Source organism: Pygocentrus nattereri, chromosome 7 (genome assembly GCF_015220715.1).
Source record: "Pygocentrus nattereri isolate fPygNat1 chromosome 7, fPygNat1.pri, whole genome shotgun sequence".
Taxonomy (NCBI): domain Eukaryota; kingdom Metazoa; phylum Chordata; class Actinopteri; order Characiformes; family Serrasalmidae; genus Pygocentrus; species Pygocentrus nattereri.
This window is the reverse complement of record NC_051217.1, coordinates 28,808,132-28,827,886: the sequence shown is the minus strand read 5'-3', so window position 1 is coordinate 28,827,886 and position 19,755 is coordinate 28,808,132. Positions and strand designations below refer to the sequence as shown.

Here is a 19,755-nt window from a genome sequence, read left to right as displayed (position 1 = left end):
TGCAGGTGTGTTCTCTATAGTGGACATGTCAACAAAACATGCAATTTGACCAAACAAGAGAAAGTTTATTGCGACCTTAATGTAAGATGTGCACACAATTTCAGAAAATCAGATTTGATTTAGTGAACTCCACTAAATTCTATTATTTAACAAACGCATCATATGGTAAAAATAGAGATGTTTACATTGTTTGATGATCCATGCATAAATAAAAAAATGAATAAAGCATTCAAATACAATACACTGTTTCAGGTAGACAAATAAATTACAAAAAAATTACATAATTAGAAAATACATCCTTTACACTGTTTAGAAGGAGCAGTGCCCATTGTGTTAAAATAGGCGGTCCTACATGCAGTTTGTCTCATTATAGAGCTGACAACACTGAGTGAAGTAAACAGTAGCATTTTTCACCAAACTCCAAGATCCCTCGAAAGACACCAGCGTTCCGTTGTTCACAGCACTGCAACACAGCAAGCATTTGACAATGATTTTTAAGGCATCTGAGTAAATACATCCTCAGGGTAGTTTCCCATATGCACTGCTGCAGATAACCTTTGGTCTTACCTGCCAAACAGATCATAGCAGCATGTTTGGATGTTTACATCAGTCGTATTGAAGACAGAATCCTTAAACACCCTTATACAGTCCAGTGGAGGAACAACAAGAATACCTGTGAGTGGGTCAGAGTACACAAGATGTCAGAACTCATCAGTGTACATAAAATACTGTGCAAAATTAATCTGAGAAAACACATAAAGCTATTTATCTGAGCAGTGAAGCTGTTTATTTGTAAAAAAAGAAAAAGAAAAAAAAGAAAAACCCACTAACATAAGACTAAATACAAGTAATAGACAATAAGTTGTGATTTTTATGTGAATGTGTAAGCATAACCACTCCCAAGTCTCTTCTCAAGGAAGCCTATTATTTACAGTTACGATCCAGTGCCTAGATCGTCTAAGTATTCATTAAATTAAACCAGGTGCTGCTGATGAAATTTAAAGCTGCCCTATGTAAGATTTGGGAATTTGGAGATATCTGTGGTGGAAGTGTGTAACTGCATGCAACAGAAGATGTAATGTTTTTGTGCTTCAGACCCCAACGAGCAGATGAATCCGACATTTATGAAGGTATTGAAAGAGCATTTAAAGAGAACTCAGTCAAAACTTGGTGAAGGACTTATCTTCCATGGATGCAAGTGATTTATCTACTATTGTCTTCATATCTCTATAAAGATCATAGATTGATCTTTATCAGCATAATGTTGATTTTGCATGTGAGACCTAAACATTGAGTCAAACCGTCTTTTTCAAGCCTGTACATATGATGTAAATATGTACATACCATATGAAGTAGACTGAAAAACTCATGCCACATTTGACATGACGCCACTTTTACATTATTTCATTTAAGCAGCATGGTTGGATGTTAACATCAATGACATTGATGACAGAATCCTTAATGCCCTACAGTTGTGTATAGTTTTATGATGAATGGGATTGAATGGAATGATGAATGATGAATGGAAACACTGCAATTAAATAGCATACAGTGTTCATATGCAAGTGAATACTCACATAGGCCTCTCATCACAACTGGCAGCAGTGCATGCATTTTCTTCTGACTAAAAATGTCTCATGATATAGCATTGATAGTGAAGTGAAGCTCAAAACTGTGTCTATCATTAAAAAATCTTGAAAAATTACGTCTATAATGCATGTAAAACCTTTCAAGTTGAGCTTTTTTGGAGTGGTTTTTCAGCCATGCTAATTTAAGGCTTGATATCTGATCAATAATGTTGATGAACACACCATCACCCCCTACTCTGAGCTCAGCCTGCATGAGACATTTCATGAGAGGTTCAGAAATTTCACGCTCAAGTTGTTCCCACCCTAATAAGTTGATGTTCCCACCTACATTTTGCCCATGATATAAAGACTGTCCCCAGATGTTCTCGAGTCATGTCTGGCCCTAGAAGACTAAAGGACCCCAAGTTACAGGGGCTCCATAGATTATTATTATTGTTGTTGTTGTTGTTGTTGTTGTTGTTGTTGTTGTTAATAATAATCTTGTTGTTTTTACTGTTACTATTTACTATTTAGTTTTTTAAAAAAGTATTTTTTTCAGGTTTGGTTTAGTTATATTTTTTCCTATTTAAAAATAATAATGTGTCAATTATTTTCTGTTCTTGCATACAAAATAACATTCTCAGGATTGGTGAACAAGCGCCTAGATAGGATATCGTTAGGGCCCCCAAATTTTCAGAAACGGCATTGCGTACATCTATCTAGCCACCTTTAATAGATGACTAGCCATAGCTGTTACACATATACATATATATGTTATATCTCCTCCAGACAGCATAGAAGAAAAAAGCTGAGAACTGTGAAAAAAATGTGAAAACCCTTTAGTTTCACAGAAATAAAATATATTCTGGAAAGAAGTGTATAACAGCTGAGTTTACTAAGCAACTGAGTTTACTGAACCAATAAACATGACAACACCAGTAAGAATTTATGACAGTTCAAATGGTCAACAGTGCTATCTGAAAGGATAACGATACTATTACCTATACTATATAACTCTGAGATACAGCTATATCACTGCAGCTCCAGTGAGAGGTTCCTGATTAAGTTCCAGATATTGTTTGCACATGTTACTTACCAGCTATGCAAGCATTAACCAGTGAAACACACGTGCCAGTGATCAAGGCTCTGAGCACTACAGCGGAGATGTCACTCTTCCTTGAAGGACAAATAGAGGCTGTGAAAACAGAACATGGACACTGTTAACAAAATATACTGGTTACTAGTGTTGTAGTCAAGACCACTAGAGCTGAGTCAAAACCAAGACTAGATTAATAAAAAATTGAATAAATGACTTTGTTTGTAGTAAATTCTATATTCATTATGACTTGTTCATCACATATACAGTACTAATACCCAATACTACATTTTATAATCTATTTTGTAAAGTATAGCATTAAATAAATTTTAGCCCATAACATTCTGAATTATTATTATATTATAGACTTAGACAAACTTTGTAATTGGATGCAATGTTGAAATTATTCTCTGTTACTTTCATCTCTAAAACTTTAATTTGATAAAAATGTTGTATTTATTACTAAAGTCAAATAAACATAAATTACATCCATTTCTATCATTAACTGAAAACAATTGTAATAATATTCTGTAACTGTTATAGAGAGAAGTGACATTACACAGACACATAAAATAATGAAAATAGCTAAGGCTACAGCGGAAATAGCAAAAGATTAATTATGATTAATGAAGTTCTATAAGCGTATAAACAATGCAATGAGCAGTGAGTTGCAGGTCTCAGTAACATTATTATTCTATTAATGCTGGTAATATTTTCTGATAAAAAGTTCCACCTTAAATGTTGCCTGAAGGCCTCAGAGGCAGCAGAATGTAACTGCTGCACCACTTAAGGTGGAATATTTGAAAACGATTGAAAATCTGAACAAGAAACTGTAGAGTAAGAAGCTGTGTGTGATTTAAGCTATTAAAATATCCTAATCACAGCTTTATGTAGAGCTCTGTCTGTAAATATGCAGGAGGACAGTTTGATAAATTAGTACAATTTGTCAGAACACCAGTTAGTTCTTATACAGCTGAGTGATGAGCTATTAATGGTTATAACAATATAAACTGAAATAAACTACTATTTACAGTGTCACACACACAACAGGTGAATAAGAAAGTTGTCTTCATTATTACTCCCTTTAATCAGAGATAGAAACTTGCAACTCTTGCAACGTGTTCATGCATGTCTATCAGTAACACACAGCACGAGGAGTGACGTAAAAACAGCACAGCTCAAGGGGTGACGTATAAAAGTGTTTTTAGGTGTTCTTATGCAAGTGAAGACTCACACAGGCCTCCAATCACAATTCCAAGAGAACTGAAGTTGGCAAAACCACACAAAGCATAGGTGCTGATGATTTCTGATCTGACCTGCAATGAGGAAAAGGAGAAACTGTGGAAATGCATCCGATCAAATAAAAATTTTCTGCTGCTAATGGCCTACTTGTCTGAATTAACTACCATAGAGTGTTTAAAATTGATTTTAGAAGTTTTTTTTATTACTGTAAGTCTAAGCAGATACTGAAAAACATTTTAGATATCTAGTCACAACCTTTACTTTTGAGGCAGCTTTCAGGGCATCTTTGTCACTGTTTTGATCCTTGTCTTTAAAAAAACATACTCCCCCTGGTGTACTCCATACTCCACCTTAATTTGCCACCAGTGTACTTGATCTCTGGTATAAAACAAGCTTATATTAGCCTAATCTGTTGATATTTTATGTTCACTGACATATGTCAGATATTGCAATGTATCCACCCAAACATAACTGTATTACACATTTTCCAAAAATGACATTTTTAAGACAAAAGAGTTTCGTCTGGGCATTCAAACTTTCCAGTAATAAATAGGTGGGCCTTGAGGCAGAAAAGGTCAAGAACAACTCCCCTATGATATCAGAATCAATTCAGTATTATCAGATAATTACATAAAAATATTATCAACATCAGACAAATTATTTGATTTGACTAACATTTCAAATTGATATCTCATGATGTATTTATTATACCTTCATAAAGTCGAATGCTTAGGCAATGTTAGCCTACTGACCTAAAATGGCTACATATTATTCATTTTAATGCATTTAGAACCCCCTATAAAGCTCATCTGATGTGATGTGAATAACTAGATCTTGCGGATATCAAAAGGTATCTGTTCTTAAAATGAACAAAATAATCTCACACTCAGACTGCTGCTTATCACAAGCAGATTTAATCTGAACATCATGTGTATATTTTGCTGTGCTGGACCATTCCTTCAGCACGTTTGTAGTATGTAGATTGTATGTAAGAAGGCAGAGAACTCTGAGAACTCGGGCTGGAGTTCTGAGTGGCTTCTGCTTTACAATGAATTGCACTGATTTTTTAACATTTCTGCAAAATATAATGACTGAGATGTGAACAAAGTCATTCAGAGTGGTTTGATGTGAAATTACTGACTCAGATTTTCTCACAGTGGTACTGATAGAACCCAGATGTCACAATGTCTACAGCACAAATATAGCCATTTTATTCACTATCCAAAACCAGTGAATCTACATGTGTCTTCTGAGTTCCTAATGCAGTGTTGATAATGTTGTAAAATAGGGGTCAATCTTAAAAAATATGTTGTCTTTGAGGACTATTTTGCAGTACAATGTCTGCATGAGTATTTCTTCCATTCATGGATTTTTAAAATGTTTTAATGTATAAGTTTATCTGAAACTATCCTAAAGCAATGTCTCAGACAGCATATTTGTAATCATTATATGTTACAAATTCTCTGTGAAGGACCTTTCAGAGGCATTAAACCCTTCAGACATCTGGTTGCTATCACTGCCTCTACAAACAATTCAGACTCAGTAACTTTCTCTTCAGCTGAGTGTTTCACATCAAACCACTCTGATTGACTTTATATTTATATCTTACTCATTTAATTTTGTAGAAATTCTCCCTTTATGATAGGTCATAATATTTTCAATGTGAGTGATAAAACATAGGAACAGAACAACTCACTGAGATGTACTGCCCAACTTCCGTGATGCCATTTAGTCGGTTGTTTTTCAGCTTTGAGAGCTTCTCATAAGCTATAAACTCATTGAGGAAAAGCTTTGTCCCGATGAGCTCGGCCACTGTGAAGGACTCTTCCACTGGTATGCCCATCATGAAAGCCACCGGCATGAACACATATGAGCAGATAAGCTGAAGAGTTGAAAGTAAAAGTCATTTTAAGACATTAAAGTTTCAAAAGATTTGCCATAACATGCAGCAATTAGACAAGAGGCTCATTCCACACTGACTCACTTAAGCCTCGCCTGGTCAGATCATAGATTTCCATAAAAAACTTCAAGCAAAACTGCTCCAATTAACTTTTTAATTAAACTTTTTTGAAAGTTTGCTCCTGAAGTACTAAAGAGCTGCTTACAGAATTGAATTACAGACTGAAATACAACAATAAAAATAATATGTTATGTTAAATCATTGACTTTTGTGCTGATGAATGCCTGCAACTGGTTGATGTATTTAGAGCATGCACTTTTTGATCAGATGCAAAATCTCATCTTTATTTAATCTAAACTGTAATCTTCAGTCAGCTTTCAAAATTAGTATGTAGTATTATGTAGTATGCTACTATGTCACAAAGCAAAAAGTTATTTCAAACTGGTTTCATAAACATGACAATGAGCTCAGTGTTCTTCAGTGGCCTCCTCTGTCACCAGATCTAAATCCAATGCCAGATTCAGTTGAATGTGCACCTGAAACATCTGCAGGAACTGCATGTCAGCATGGACCAGAATCTCAAAGGAATGTTTTCAGCATCTTGTGGAATCCATGCCAAGAAGAATTGAGGCTGTTTTGAGAGCAGGAGTAAGGAGACACTGCACTGTACATTGTACAGTGTTCCTATTAAAGTGCTTGGTGAGTGTATGTATCATGTGATACCAAATAGCCTAACTAGCCTAACTTCAATACCCACCCAAGACATATGACAACACTGTAATCAGTGCATTCCAGTGTAAATCAATACATTCCAGTTTAAATAATACTCCATTCCATAGAATAGTCTAACAAACATTAGATGCTATGAGTGGCATATCTTAAGAACTTGTTTGAGACATAATAGTGAAAATTACATTGTTTTTTTTTTTATTAATTCAAAGTCATTTTCGTATGGAGGCCCATTAACTGTTTTGGCACTGGAGCCCATAAGATCCTACATACACACTGTTGAAAGCACTTGCTCTGACCTCTGTCGAGATTCATTAGATAAACATAAATCACTATTTTTGTCTGATGTGTAGTTTATCTTGCACTATTTAGATGCACTGCTACTGCACACTTCTGATGACTCGTTAGCATTTAGCTTCACAAACAAAAATAGATGAGTAATAACTAGTGCACGAAGCATGTGGTTTCATAAAAATAATAAATATACTGGTCATTCAAATGGCTTTTTTTTATTTATTACATTTTATTGAATACTTGTTGCAGCACTAGTTGCATTAAATAAATTGACATTTTTGCCTAACCTTTGTCAAGGAAATCAATCATGTGACCAGACATGCTCTAAGTGAGCTGACTTAGAATGACCCAAGAGCATGTGTCTGAGGAAAAGTTGGCTTTTTTATACTGCACCTCAAATGTGATCTCTGGATATCCCACCATGCCTCCTAGCCATCTTAAAGCAGCATTGATGAAGTCCAAAATGGCGAGAAATGCTATCAAGTTAGCACCTATATTAGCCACAAGCCCAATAGATGTGGATGCTCCAGCACTAGCAGCCTCCAAGATATTCTTTTCATCCCTAAAAAGAACAGCAGGCAATTGAATATACTATGCTAAACTTCACATGGCATTAACATCATTTTAATGCTGTTTTATGGGAACACACACCCGCCATCCACTTTGATCTCAGCTTCAGATTTAAACTTGCTCTCCTCGGTTTCAGGGTATGAGAGTTTGGCCATTGCTAATGCACATGGAGCTGCCATCACAGAGGCAGCGATCAACGATGACGCATCAATCTGCAGAGAAGACACAGTGCACAGTGCACAAATGACTAACTACAGGAGTCTGAATAGAGTAGGTCAAAGTTTTTGCTGTGGCTGTGGTTGGTATGTTGTTATTCTCATTTAATTATTTACACTTGTGTGGTGTTGGGGTCTGTGGGACCCATTCACAATGTTTACCAAAGTATGAAAAGAATTATGCAATTTATTATTATTTCAACCTCAGATTCCTTGGCCTTTGTTCAATTTCTGAAGAACATATGAAAATAACACTTTTTCAGTGATTCACTCTGGACACACGTTTATATTACACATGTGGTGTTGGGGTGAACCCATGGGGAATAAAATTGTGGCGGTGCTGTGTCCTTTCACTCTGTTCTCTACCTACACGGCCTGCTGTTAGTTGTATGTGTCTATGTGGGTATGTGTTTGTATATGTGTGTGAGGGTGGACCACATGGACAGGCTGCTGACTGTGACTGTGACTCTGAACAATGTGGTGGGTCCACCGGACCACCGAATAACAAAAACACCACACAAAGGTTAAGCATATGGACACTGTTGTAAATTACAGCAGTACTCTTGTACTACAGATTCTCCAAAATCCATGTTATTTTGCATGAAGTTGTCTGACCATTACTGCAGATGAGTTATTTCTTGAAAATAATTCTTTTCTGACTTATGATTAAATGTATAGTTCAAATGTTGATATGAATTCTTTGTAATAGTCCTTCACAATGACAAAAGCTGTCTCACCCCAAATGAAATGAAAGCTCCCATCACACTGCCAGCAATGGTAGCAAAACCTCCAACTATGACTGCATGGATCTCAGACTTGGTCATGTCTTTTAGGTAGGGACGAATCAGCAGTGGTGCCTCTGTCTAAGAAAAAAAAGCACAGAATATTTTTACTTAACATTGTAGTTTACACCGAATATGGCATGCAAAGTGATATTCTTACACACAGTAGTATAAAGAAGGGGAAAAAGCTTAAGGAGTATTAGGTTTAGTTGCTTGTTTCCTTTCTATGCAAAGAGTTTGTATTTAAATGGCATTAGCAAAGATCAAGACTTCTGATCTTTTGTCTCACATGTTGTATTACACGCTGCTTTGAATTTATGATACTTAACACTTTAACCACCATTTTCAAAGATCACATCTATATGTGTTTGTTGAGTAACTTATTCCAAAACCATGCACGTGAAGTTGCCCTCCCCATTTGCTCTTATGGGAAGGCTTTACATTAGAGTTTGGACTTTGGCTGCAGGGATTAGCTTCTATTCAGTCACAAAAGCATTAGTCAGGTGGGAGACTGTTGTTTGATGAGAAGGCACCTTAAATTGAATTCCACCTCAACACAAAGGTGTTGGAAGGAAGAGGTTGCTTTGAGGGCTCTGTGCAGGCCAAGCAAGCTCACCCACACCAAACTCAGAAAAGCATTGCTTGATAGATAGACCTCACTGTGCATGGGACACTGTGATTCCCTAAATCTGCCAAAATTTGGAAGTACACAATTCTTTAGAATGCTGCTGTATGCAGTAGCATTAAGATTTCCCTTCACTGGTATTAAGGACCCAGCCTGAGACCATTATTCCTCCTCCACCAAACTTTACAACTGGCATTCAGGCAGGTAGTCTTTTCCAGGCATCTACATCATCCGACGTTTGGCACTGTGACGCCTGAAGAACAGGTCTTGTGCTGACAATATTTGAATGGAGCTATCTGGAAATTGGTTGTACAACCCCAATTCCAATGAAGTTGGGACATTGCGTAAAACATAAATAAAAACAGAATACGATGATTTGCAAAACCTTTTCAACCTATATTCAATTGAATACACTACAAAGACAAGATATTTAATGTTCAAACAGATAAACATTCTTGTTTTTTGCAAATATTCACTCATTTTGAATTTGATGCCTGCAACACATTCCAAAGAAGTTGGGACAGGGGCAAAAAAAGACTGGGAAAGTTGAGGAATGCTCAAAAAACACCTGTTTGGAGCATTCCACAGGTGAACAGGTTAATTGGAAACAGGTGAGTGTCATGAATGGGTATAAAGGGAGCATACCTGAAAGGCTCAGTCGTTCACAAGCAAGGACGGGGCGAGGTTCACCACTTTGTGAACAACTGCATGAGCAAATAGTCCAACAGTTTAAGAACAAAGTTTCTCAACATGCAATTGCAAGGAATTTAGGGATTTCATCATCTACAGTCCATAATATCATCAAAAGATTCAGAGAATCTGGAGAAATTTCTGCAAATAAGCAGCAAGGCAGAAAAGCAACACTGAATGCCCGTGACCTTTGATCCCTCAGGCGGCACTGCATTAAAAACCGACATCATTCTGTAACGGATATTACCACATGGGCTCAGGAACACTTCAGAAAACCACTGTCAGTGAACACAGTTCGTCGCTCCATCTAAAAGTGCAAGTTAAAACTCTGCCATGCAAAGTGAAAGCCAAATATCAACAACACCCAGAAACGCCGCCAGCTTCTCTGGGCCCGAGCTCTGACGAGTCCACATTTCAAATTGTTTTTGGAAAACATGGACGTCGTGTCTTCTGGGCCAAAGAGGAAAAGGACTGTCCGGATTGTTATCAGCGCAAAGTTCAAAAGCCAGCATCTCTGATGGTGTGGGGGGGTGTTAGTGCCTATGGCCTGGGTAACTTGCACATCTGTGAAGGCACCATTAATGCTGAAAGGAACATACAGGTTATGGAGCAACATATGCTGCCATCCAAGCAGCGTCTTTTTCAGGGACGTCCTGCTTATTTTAGCAAGACATTCTGCATGTGTTATAACAGCGTGGCTTTGTAGTAAAAGAGTGCAGGTACTAGACTGGCCTGCCTGCAGTCCAGACCTGTCTCCCATTGAAAATTTGTGGCACATTATGAGGAGCAAAATACAACAACGGAGACCCCGGACTGTTGAGCAACTGAAGTTGTACATCAAGCAAGAATGGGAAAGAATTCCACCTACAAAGCTTCAACAATGAGTGTCCTCAGTTCCCAAACGCTTATTTTGTGTTGTTGAAAGGAAAGGTGATGTAACACAGTGGTAAACATGCCCCTGTCCCAACTTCTTTGGAACGTGTTGCAGGCATCAAATTCAAAATGAGTGAATATTTGCAAAAAACAATAAAGTTTATCCATTTAAACATTAAATATCTTGTTTTTATAGTCTATTCAATTGAATATAGGTTGAAAAGGATTTGCAAATCATCGTATTCTGTTTTTATTTATGTTTTATACAACCTCCCAACTTCAATGGAATTGGGGTTGTAAGTGTTACAACCAAGGACAGACCATTTTACATGCTACAAGTTTCAGCATGTCCTGGGAGCTTCTATGAACTATTACTTTATAGTTGAGGTGCACATTAACAGAGCTACAGTTGACCAAAGCAGCTCTAGGAAGGCAGACTTGTTGGGGAGGTGGCATCCTATGACAGTGTTACCTTGGAAAATGAGCTCTTTAGTATGACCCATTCTTCTGCTTATGTTTGACTGTTGAGATGGCATAACTTCATGTTTGATGTTATGCACCAGAATGAAGATAGCCACAAACCTCTTCAGTTGAAAATGAGGTCCACATACTTTTAACCGTCTTGTGTAGGCATGACCAGGATCTAATGCACCCGTGAATGTTGGGGGAGGAAGTCTTTTAACTCCATACAACTAAATGCAAATGACTCAAAAAAGACAGGCTAAACAATTTGCTGGACTTTACTTTGATGTTTTTGCCAATTACAGGAGACTAACAAATAAATAAAACAGGCAGTATTAAACATGAGTTGTTTGCATGGTCAGTCACACAGCATTTAATATTTCACAAAGTCCTCGTGTAATTTCATTGTTAAACTGTGTCACATTTGGAAATATTTATGACTCAGGACATTACTTAACAGATGTAATAATTAATTAACGACAAATATGTAAAAATAAGAGTTATTACCTGCCCAACAAATATATTCCCTGCCACGCTCAGTGACTCTGTAGGAGAGGTTCCCATTGTTATCTGCATAATCCAGGAAATCTTTACAGAAACAGACACACTGTTCATAAATACAGGCACACACAAGTACAATGCTTCCACAAAGACATGTTGTTTATAAAAACATCCAAAACGAATTACACATCAAAAAGTGATTATGATTCAGTGTCTCACCTTAATGATAACCCATTGCATCACTCCAAGGAAGTACAGCACTGACATAACACTGCTGAAAAATATCACTATAGGCAAAGCCTACAGGACATACAGATACAGAGTCAAGTCACAAGTTCTTTATAGATTGTATTGACTGTACAAAAGCAGCTGAACGTTTATCATTACTAACCTGAAACGCAAAGATTCCTGCTTCAACGAGTCCGCCAAACACAAAACTTGTCCCAGCTTGGGTGTAGTTCAAAAATGTCTTTAAAAAAATAAATAAATAACATTATATATATATATATATATATATATATATATATATATATATATATATATATATATATATATATATATATATATATACACATATATATTGGTATGCAACAGTGATTTTTCAACATCTATGCACAAATAAGATGTAATCATAAGATGTAAACTCAAATTATTCAAATTGGTCTGATGTGAAATGTTTCATTCCAGGAACCAGACAACTGAAGCTTTTAATGTCTCTAGGAGTGACCTCACAAATGACACACTGCGACTTGACTGCGACTTTGTTTTGAGGTAAGTTTTTGGGGTAAAACAGATTCTTTTGAAAACCCATTTATGGCGGAGAGGTATGTGTAGGGTGATGTTGAATAAAACAATGAAACAATGGCTCTTTTCTTCATAGAATCCTATTAAAGACACATTATTGTTTTATTTGAATTAGTCATCCTTGAGAGTTACTGATTTATAGCTTTCTAACTCTTCCGTAAAGGGAAACCACTTATTTATACCTGAACTTGAGCTCCGAGCCAGTTGAATGCTATGTAACCTGGCTGTGTCCGTATGACAAACAGGCCAATGACAAACTGCAGACCAAGACCCCAGAAGAGAGTCCTCCAGCGCACCTGAGGAGAAACAACAAACCCTTTTGGTTTTCCACCATGCTGTATGCATAGCACATTACAACTGTGGTTGTATCAGCAGTATAAAACAATCATGCTATGGGTTATTAGCAGGAACTCAAGGCAAGTGATAAGACTTCTTTGAAAGTTTCAAGAATGCAGATGATAAGCTTGCTTTCTTTAGTATAAGCTAGCAGGAAGTGTGAAGCAATCGGGAGAAGAAAGAAGCATGAAAAAGTTGTTCATACACTGCTGTTCAAAAGTTTGGAATCACTTGCCATATTTTTGCCATAATTTTTGCTATTTTATATTTAATAACATCTTATTTAATGTAGATTAAAATATTATAAACTACACATTGATTTGAGGTATTCAATATTTTGAGTATTTTAGGACCAACAAGAATTTATTAAATTATATTACATTTTTAAATAAAAAATAAACATTCTGGAATCATCTATACTCTTAGAAAATAGGATTCTATATAGTACCAGAATTGGTACATTGACTGAATCCTTTTCAGCTGCCCTAATAGAATAATTTCTTTAAAAATCTTTAAATAACCAAATTCAACAGTTTATCCATCAGAGAGAAGAATCAAGAATGTAATGGTTCTTTCAATTGTCATGGTTCTATACTTATTATCTTTGCTTAGGAACCTAAAAGGAACCATTTTTTAAGGTGGTACATCGTAAATGTTTTTTTTTTTCCATTTGGTAGCTTCTTACTAGTTAAAACCGGTGAAGTTGCCCAGGAATATTAGAATCATTTGGTACATTATTCTGCAACAAAATTGGTTTTATATTATTGAAAACAGTGATTCTGTTAGTGAATGCAGTTCTGATTGCATGACTCACCGCATGTCTGTGTGCAGAGAAGATGAATATGCCGAGGATGAAGAGGCAGACGCCACCGAAGGAGACAAGCTGCTCCGGACGCTTGCTTGTGTCCACCGCCAGCCATGCCACCAACAGCCCTACCACTACCACTATAAACACCCTGCAGAATTATGAAACACAGCTTTGTAAGAAGTTTGCTGCCCATCATTTGTCAGCTTCCCTGAACAACTTCTGAAATATTACATTTATCAATTACGTTCATATACCGTAAGCAAAATATGATTTATGTGATACAGGAGCAATATGGTCCAATATTAAAGGAAAAATGAAAAACAGCTCAGTTCAAAAGCTTCTGCTTCGTTAACTGAGCCACTGTCAACAATGGATATATTGACACAGTGGCTAAAGTGCCTACTTACCATTTTATCCATCTGATGTTGGCCTTAAAGCATCGAATTGCAGGCTTGAAGATACGCTTTATACTGTCACCCTTGTACTTCTTCACAAGATCATACACCGTGAAAAACACTGCCACACAGGTTAGAACAACAAGAGCAATAGCCCTATGGAAGTCTAGCCAGCAAGCAGCAATGAAGTATGCCACATAGCCTGAAACAAAAGTATGAAATTATGCTTTTGTAGAATTATAGGCATCTAGTTCTAATGACATGCTGTTTTGAAATGATTAAGCAATGATTATGGCTGTTGGAGTTTGACAAAACATTTCCCCTCACAATAACATTTGCATAAATGAAAAATATTATAGATAAGTGTAATAAAATGGTACCTGCACCAAGTATTCCCAGGGTAATGTACTTGATGATTCTGGAGTGAGCCTTCAGAAAGTTTTCAATGGCCGTAATAGGTTTGAATAGTTTACTACCAGCAAAAAAAAAAACAACACACATGCTTAGGGCCATATATGCACTGACATTTGTTACAGTTCTTTTCATTTTGCTTATTTACTGTTAATTAAAAAAAAGACACGCTTTCTGGCCAGCCTTACCTTACAAACGACCTGGACTCCTTTTTTGGAGTCTCTTCAGCCTTATTCTGGTAATCTGATGCTTTTTCCTCCTACAGGTGCAAACATTCTGACATTTTACTTCTCCATACAAACAGAGATGTGTAGATGTGTAGCTTACCATACAACGTACCTCTGCTTGAAATGCTGGATTGTCCACTCCATGTCCATTTCCATGAGTAACACTTTTCAACTGTACACCATCAGTATCAGCTGTAAGAGAAAGCTCAAACTGAAAAATTCTTATCTACAGTCCTCAATCCAGGAAATCCGCAAAGTAAAATTTCCATGCCTTCACATACGGGGAAACAATACGCATCCAACTCTTTATTCTCTCTCTAAAAAGCATGTATAAACCCATGAGTAAATATGGTCTAAGTCTTCAAAACATGAGAGAAAGAGCTAATGGCTTACTCATTCTGCTGCCTCTTTGTCTGAATGACAACTGCTGAGTAGTAAAACCTGTAGGAATACACTCAGCCCAGCTGTGTCTTATTATTAATTAACCGCATAGTCATGAGGTCATATTCAGTCATTTTCATGTTATCTCATTCTTATAAGCTTTACAGTCATTCAGATTATTTCAATGATGCCTCAAGCCACTACAAGACAAAGATAAAGAGATCGTTATGAACAATTTACCAAAAAATCTTCTGTTTCCCCACTACACCCCACCCTTCTGATAGCCAATCAGGACAGGGCACACTGCTTTTTAACACAATTTTACACAACACATTCAAAGTTCATGACATGACGATAGGAGCAGAAGTGTCTTAAGCTACTTGCTTCATGCAGCGCTGTATAGAGGAAGTGGGTTTAGGTGGGGCCTCTGCAAACCATACAGCAGATTCCCCATTCATAAGGAAAAATGTATTTACACACTATTAAAAACTGGTCTGTTTACACCAGCATATTCACTCTAGACCTGCGTGTGACTAGGAATCCTCATGACTTGGCACAAGATGACAGTATTCTACAGTGTTCAGTAGAGAGAGTTACAGGTTAGTGATGCTAAAGATATAAAAGATAAATTCTGGAATTGCAACATCAAAATTGCTTGATCAAACCCTTTTAGGCACGTCCATCCAAATGACTAAACACAAAGGGTGTATGTGGAAAAAGTGCTGTGTGAGTAACCTGAACAGTTTGCAGTTGAGCAAAAATGTTAGTAATTAGGTTTAAAAAGGATGGAATCAAATACCTTTAAACAATAGGCAAAGGTAGTTTTGCCAGACTGACAGGCCGCACACTCTCTCCTCTGCAATGTCTGGTCAATAGAATTAGCTGTTTTAAAAGTGTTTTACACAGTTGTAGACTAGACTGTTGTACACTACAACACCCCTCAAACCCCACACTTGAAGGTTCAGTATTAGGTTTATAAAGCCTGTATAGCTGTGTCTGCATTTTGACAGTCAAGCCAATTTGAGCACTTGGGGCAACAATATACAAACATAACCCACAGGGAATTTCACCATCTGTTTTTTTTTAGCTTTTTAGACACATGATTTCCTCTACACAAAACTGAAATTACATTAACAGTTACATTAACTTTTGTTTTTTCCTTGTCCTGTGAAGTTACCATTTTGGATATTTTATTCTGACAGCAATAATCTGCTTCTTCCAAAAATATGCTGCCAGCTGGTGACATCTGTGAGCTGAGAGCAGTTCTAACCATTTGACTTGCTTGCAGAAGGAGATATTGGTCCTTATTGTTCAGCCCTTTCCCCCACAATGTTGCTTATTGCATTTTTCCTGGATTCCAGCTCCAGAGAGCACATTGCAGAGCACAGATTCAATTGATTTCATTTGAAAACAAAATAGAACCCCCTCCACTCCATTAACACTGCAGTTGCTAAGCCTAAACTTCAGATTCTTTTTTACTTTAAGTTTACTGATAACATAAGCCATAATATCATAAAACAATGCAAACTGCAGCATTCAACTGTGTTGGAGTCTGACTTACAGTCTTATGCAAAAAATGGAGGCACCCCAGTCAAAAGATGTTTTGTTGATTTTCTGTTCCTAAGTGGAAAAACGGAAAACTATAATATGTCACAATTGGCTCCTCCCACTCCATGTGCCTTTTTGTTTTGGTTTGTCCATGTGCGTTTGTTTTGGTTTAAGTCCTCCCCCTGTTTGGTTGCTACTCCCCTGACTGTGTTCACCTGTCCCTCATTGTTCCGTGTATTTAAGCCCTGGGTTTGCCCCTTGTGTTTGCCCGTCTTTGTATGATTGTACCGGTCTCTGTTGAATGTGCTTGTCTGTGTTAACAGCTGTATTCTGCCGTCTATCATGTCTTACCCTCGTTCTATCTGTGTTGGCTCTTTGACCTTGGACCGCTTTGACTATGACCCTGGATTTGCCCATAATAAATCTCGCTTATCTCAGTGTGTGCGTCTGCCTCCTCGCTCCCCCTTACATTATACACTGCATGCATATTTTAATGCTATTGCTATTTGTTTGCTGAATTTAACATATTGAAAAATAATGTTTTTTTCCTGTGTGTTCAATTTGGCAAATAACTAAACATTGTGCAATATTTTTTTTTTCAAACATTTCTGCTTAATTCAGTGGTTGAGATGTAAATAGTTATTCAGAGTAGATTGATGTCAAATGGTGAGATATACAGAAATGTTCTGACTTTGATTTATTTAAAGTGGTGGGGATAGAAACCAAGGTTCATGTCTATGACTCAGATATAACAACACTTTTTCTTTTACTTTCCAAAATGGCCAAAGCAACTACATGTGTCTTCTAGGTGTTTAGATATGTTCATAAAGGTACAATAAAGAAAAAAAGTGTTTTCTGTAACCATTTCATGTAATAATTTTGCAAGGTATTTAGAGGCATTAAAAACTTCAGGTGTCTGGCACTTATCACCAATACAGTGGCAAGTTCTGTTTCTCTAGAATGACATTCAATTTAATATCTAATTGCAAATCACTTTGCTTACATTTCAAAAATTGAAATTTATGTGTAAAATTTGAAAAACCTGTGAAATTCCTCTGTAAGTTTATTTCCTATAGAGGATGTGACAACATAACATGTCATTTTATCAGGGGTGCTAAAACATTTACATAAACTCTACACTAAACAAAAGGTTTCAAATATTTAAACGCTATTTGATATGTTCTTTGTGTTGTGTATCAGCTGCAAATTCAAATGAGATATTACATTAGATTAATATTGGATGCAGGCTGCTCTGTTGGCTACTAGTGAGGTGAATTTTAGTGGCAATCTGCTCAAATATCTGTTGGCCTGGTCATTTGATATTATCCAGTAGTTATGTCTGCATATCTAATGCAGATATCTCTGCTCAGCTGAATGCTGATGGAAATGTAATAGCCATCAGACACATGTAGAGCCAGTGACCGTCTGATGAAGCCTCATAAAATTCAAAGCTTCAAAGGAACTGATGACGTCACATTCAGAACAAAACAGGTTCAATCTGCTGTTTACCGAGCATTGCCAAACCTTTAATGTGAGAGAATACCTTAACAGATAATAATGAGGAAACTTTATGGACTCCGCTGCAGTGGATGGTCATGCGGCACTGACACCAACCCATTCCCATAAACGACTTATTGGCCGTATCTGCAAAACACTTTTAATGATTAGTGGACTTAACTGACTTGGCACAAACAACACAGCATTAATGTCCTTCTTACTAAAAGCTTGGTGGAGAAGATAAAGTAAATAAAGTCTAATCTTTAACAAATAAACACAGTCAAACAGAGTTGGTGTTTTGTCATTTGGTCACAGTAAGTATGGTAATTAGGCCAGCATCTTACATTAAAGCTCAAGTTTGATAAGCAATTCTCCACAGTGGTCAAAAGCAGCTCCACGTGAATAGTAAGGTTATAGCGCAATTCCACCAATTTTTCTTCCTAATTAAATCGTTGTCATTCAGAGTGTTTTGATGTGAAATTCTTCATTGTATGGAAACTTGCTGACAGTGCACAGTGGTGGTTATAAGAACCAGACGTCTGGCGTGTTTACTGCTGTGAATGTTGCCTGATACCTCAGATGTTGTTTTATTGTAATTTGGAGATTTTTGTCTACAACTTATTTTTTAAATCTATTAATGATGGAGTGGTGCATGCTAGATGAAAACTACTATTAAAAGCCCTAAAATCTTCAAAACAATACCTTTAAAAGGCCTTAAAAAAGCTACAAGGTGCCTGAGCTCTGTCAGTTGTGGTCAAGGCTGTGGTCAACAGTCTCACTCTGAAGATCAGACATGTGCCTTCCTTACTGTCCCTTAAACCAAAGCACAAAATACATTTTTCTTATTCCATATTCACCTTGAAAATCAATTTAAAAGACCAGAGGTGATCTTATCTTGTCAGTATACAGCCAAAGACTCATTTCTGCACTTCAGCTGCTGAGATATGAATCCTGCTGACCTTCTAGCCCTATACAAGACTCCCTCCATTATTTCACCTGTCTCTCCCCCTCAGGCTCACCACTTGCTTTAAATCTCTTCATCTCTCCCTATAACATCTCTAAGATATGCACCTCTCCTCTCAATCCCCTGGGGCAAAGACAACCCAGGTCGGAACTGATTCATCCATGTTATTTCTCTGCAAGGGTTCTTATGCCTACTTAATGCCTATTCTCATCAATTCTCAAGAGGAGCCAGCTCTCTCAACCTCCTCATTTGTAAGATGCAGTTAGACCATATGGTACAACAAGGTCGTAAACAAAATCTCTCCTTCAGAAGTTCTGTTCTGTTCAGTGTTGGCATGCACTTTGTGTGAAGATGTCTGCCCACATCAGTGTGGGATGGGAGATGGAGCAGGGATACAGTTATTTTCAATCTAGCTAGATAAAGCATTGCCTGTAGCTAACAAAATGATCTCAGTTCAATTCAGCAAAACTACAGAAAAGCAAAAGTTGAAGTGGAGTTCAACATTTCATGTAAATTAACCTAATTTTGGTTAAACTAACAATGAAGTAACAGTTTACTGGTTACAATAATCACAGGCTTACCTTAATAGGCGTAGAAAATGTAATGCAGATGTATAGGATTTTGACTGAACCTGATTTTGTACTCAGAAAACCATGTTGGACTTCCTATAAACTAGGTTAGGCTACTTGAGGGTACTGCCAGAGTAAGACGTCAACGCACAGCAAGATATCACATAAAAAATACTATTAGCCAAGCTAAGTCCACATTTGTGTGTTTTCATTATGATATAAAGTTGCAAAGTGATTCTGTTTAAAGGATATAGCATGTGGCTTTAAT

The 19,755-nt window shown here is 36.9% G+C and overlaps 1 protein-coding gene across 1 annotated transcript; it reads right to left on the bottom strand.

Moving 5' to 3' along the window:
• Positions 1-44: 44 nt before the first annotated feature.
• On the bottom strand, positions 45-15,092 carry slc28a1 (solute carrier family 28 member 1). The gene is made up of 18 exons (XM_037540151.1): positions 14,922-15,092; positions 14,641-14,720; positions 14,490-14,560; positions 14,271-14,362; positions 13,903-14,092; positions 13,502-13,643; positions 12,534-12,647; positions 11,939-12,016; positions 11,767-11,847; positions 11,554-11,634; positions 8,352-8,477; positions 7,481-7,611; positions 7,223-7,391; positions 5,603-5,788; positions 3,899-3,980; positions 2,665-2,763; positions 568-673; positions 45-463 (listed from the first exon to the last, which is right to left on the bottom strand). Exons 1-18 carry the CDS (start codon positions 14,923-14,925, stop codon positions 349-351), a joined length of 1,947 nt encoding a protein of 648 aa, XP_037396048.1. The 5' UTR covers positions 14,926-15,092; the 3' UTR covers positions 45-348.
• Between the last annotated feature and the right edge of the window lie 4,663 nt (positions 15,093-19,755).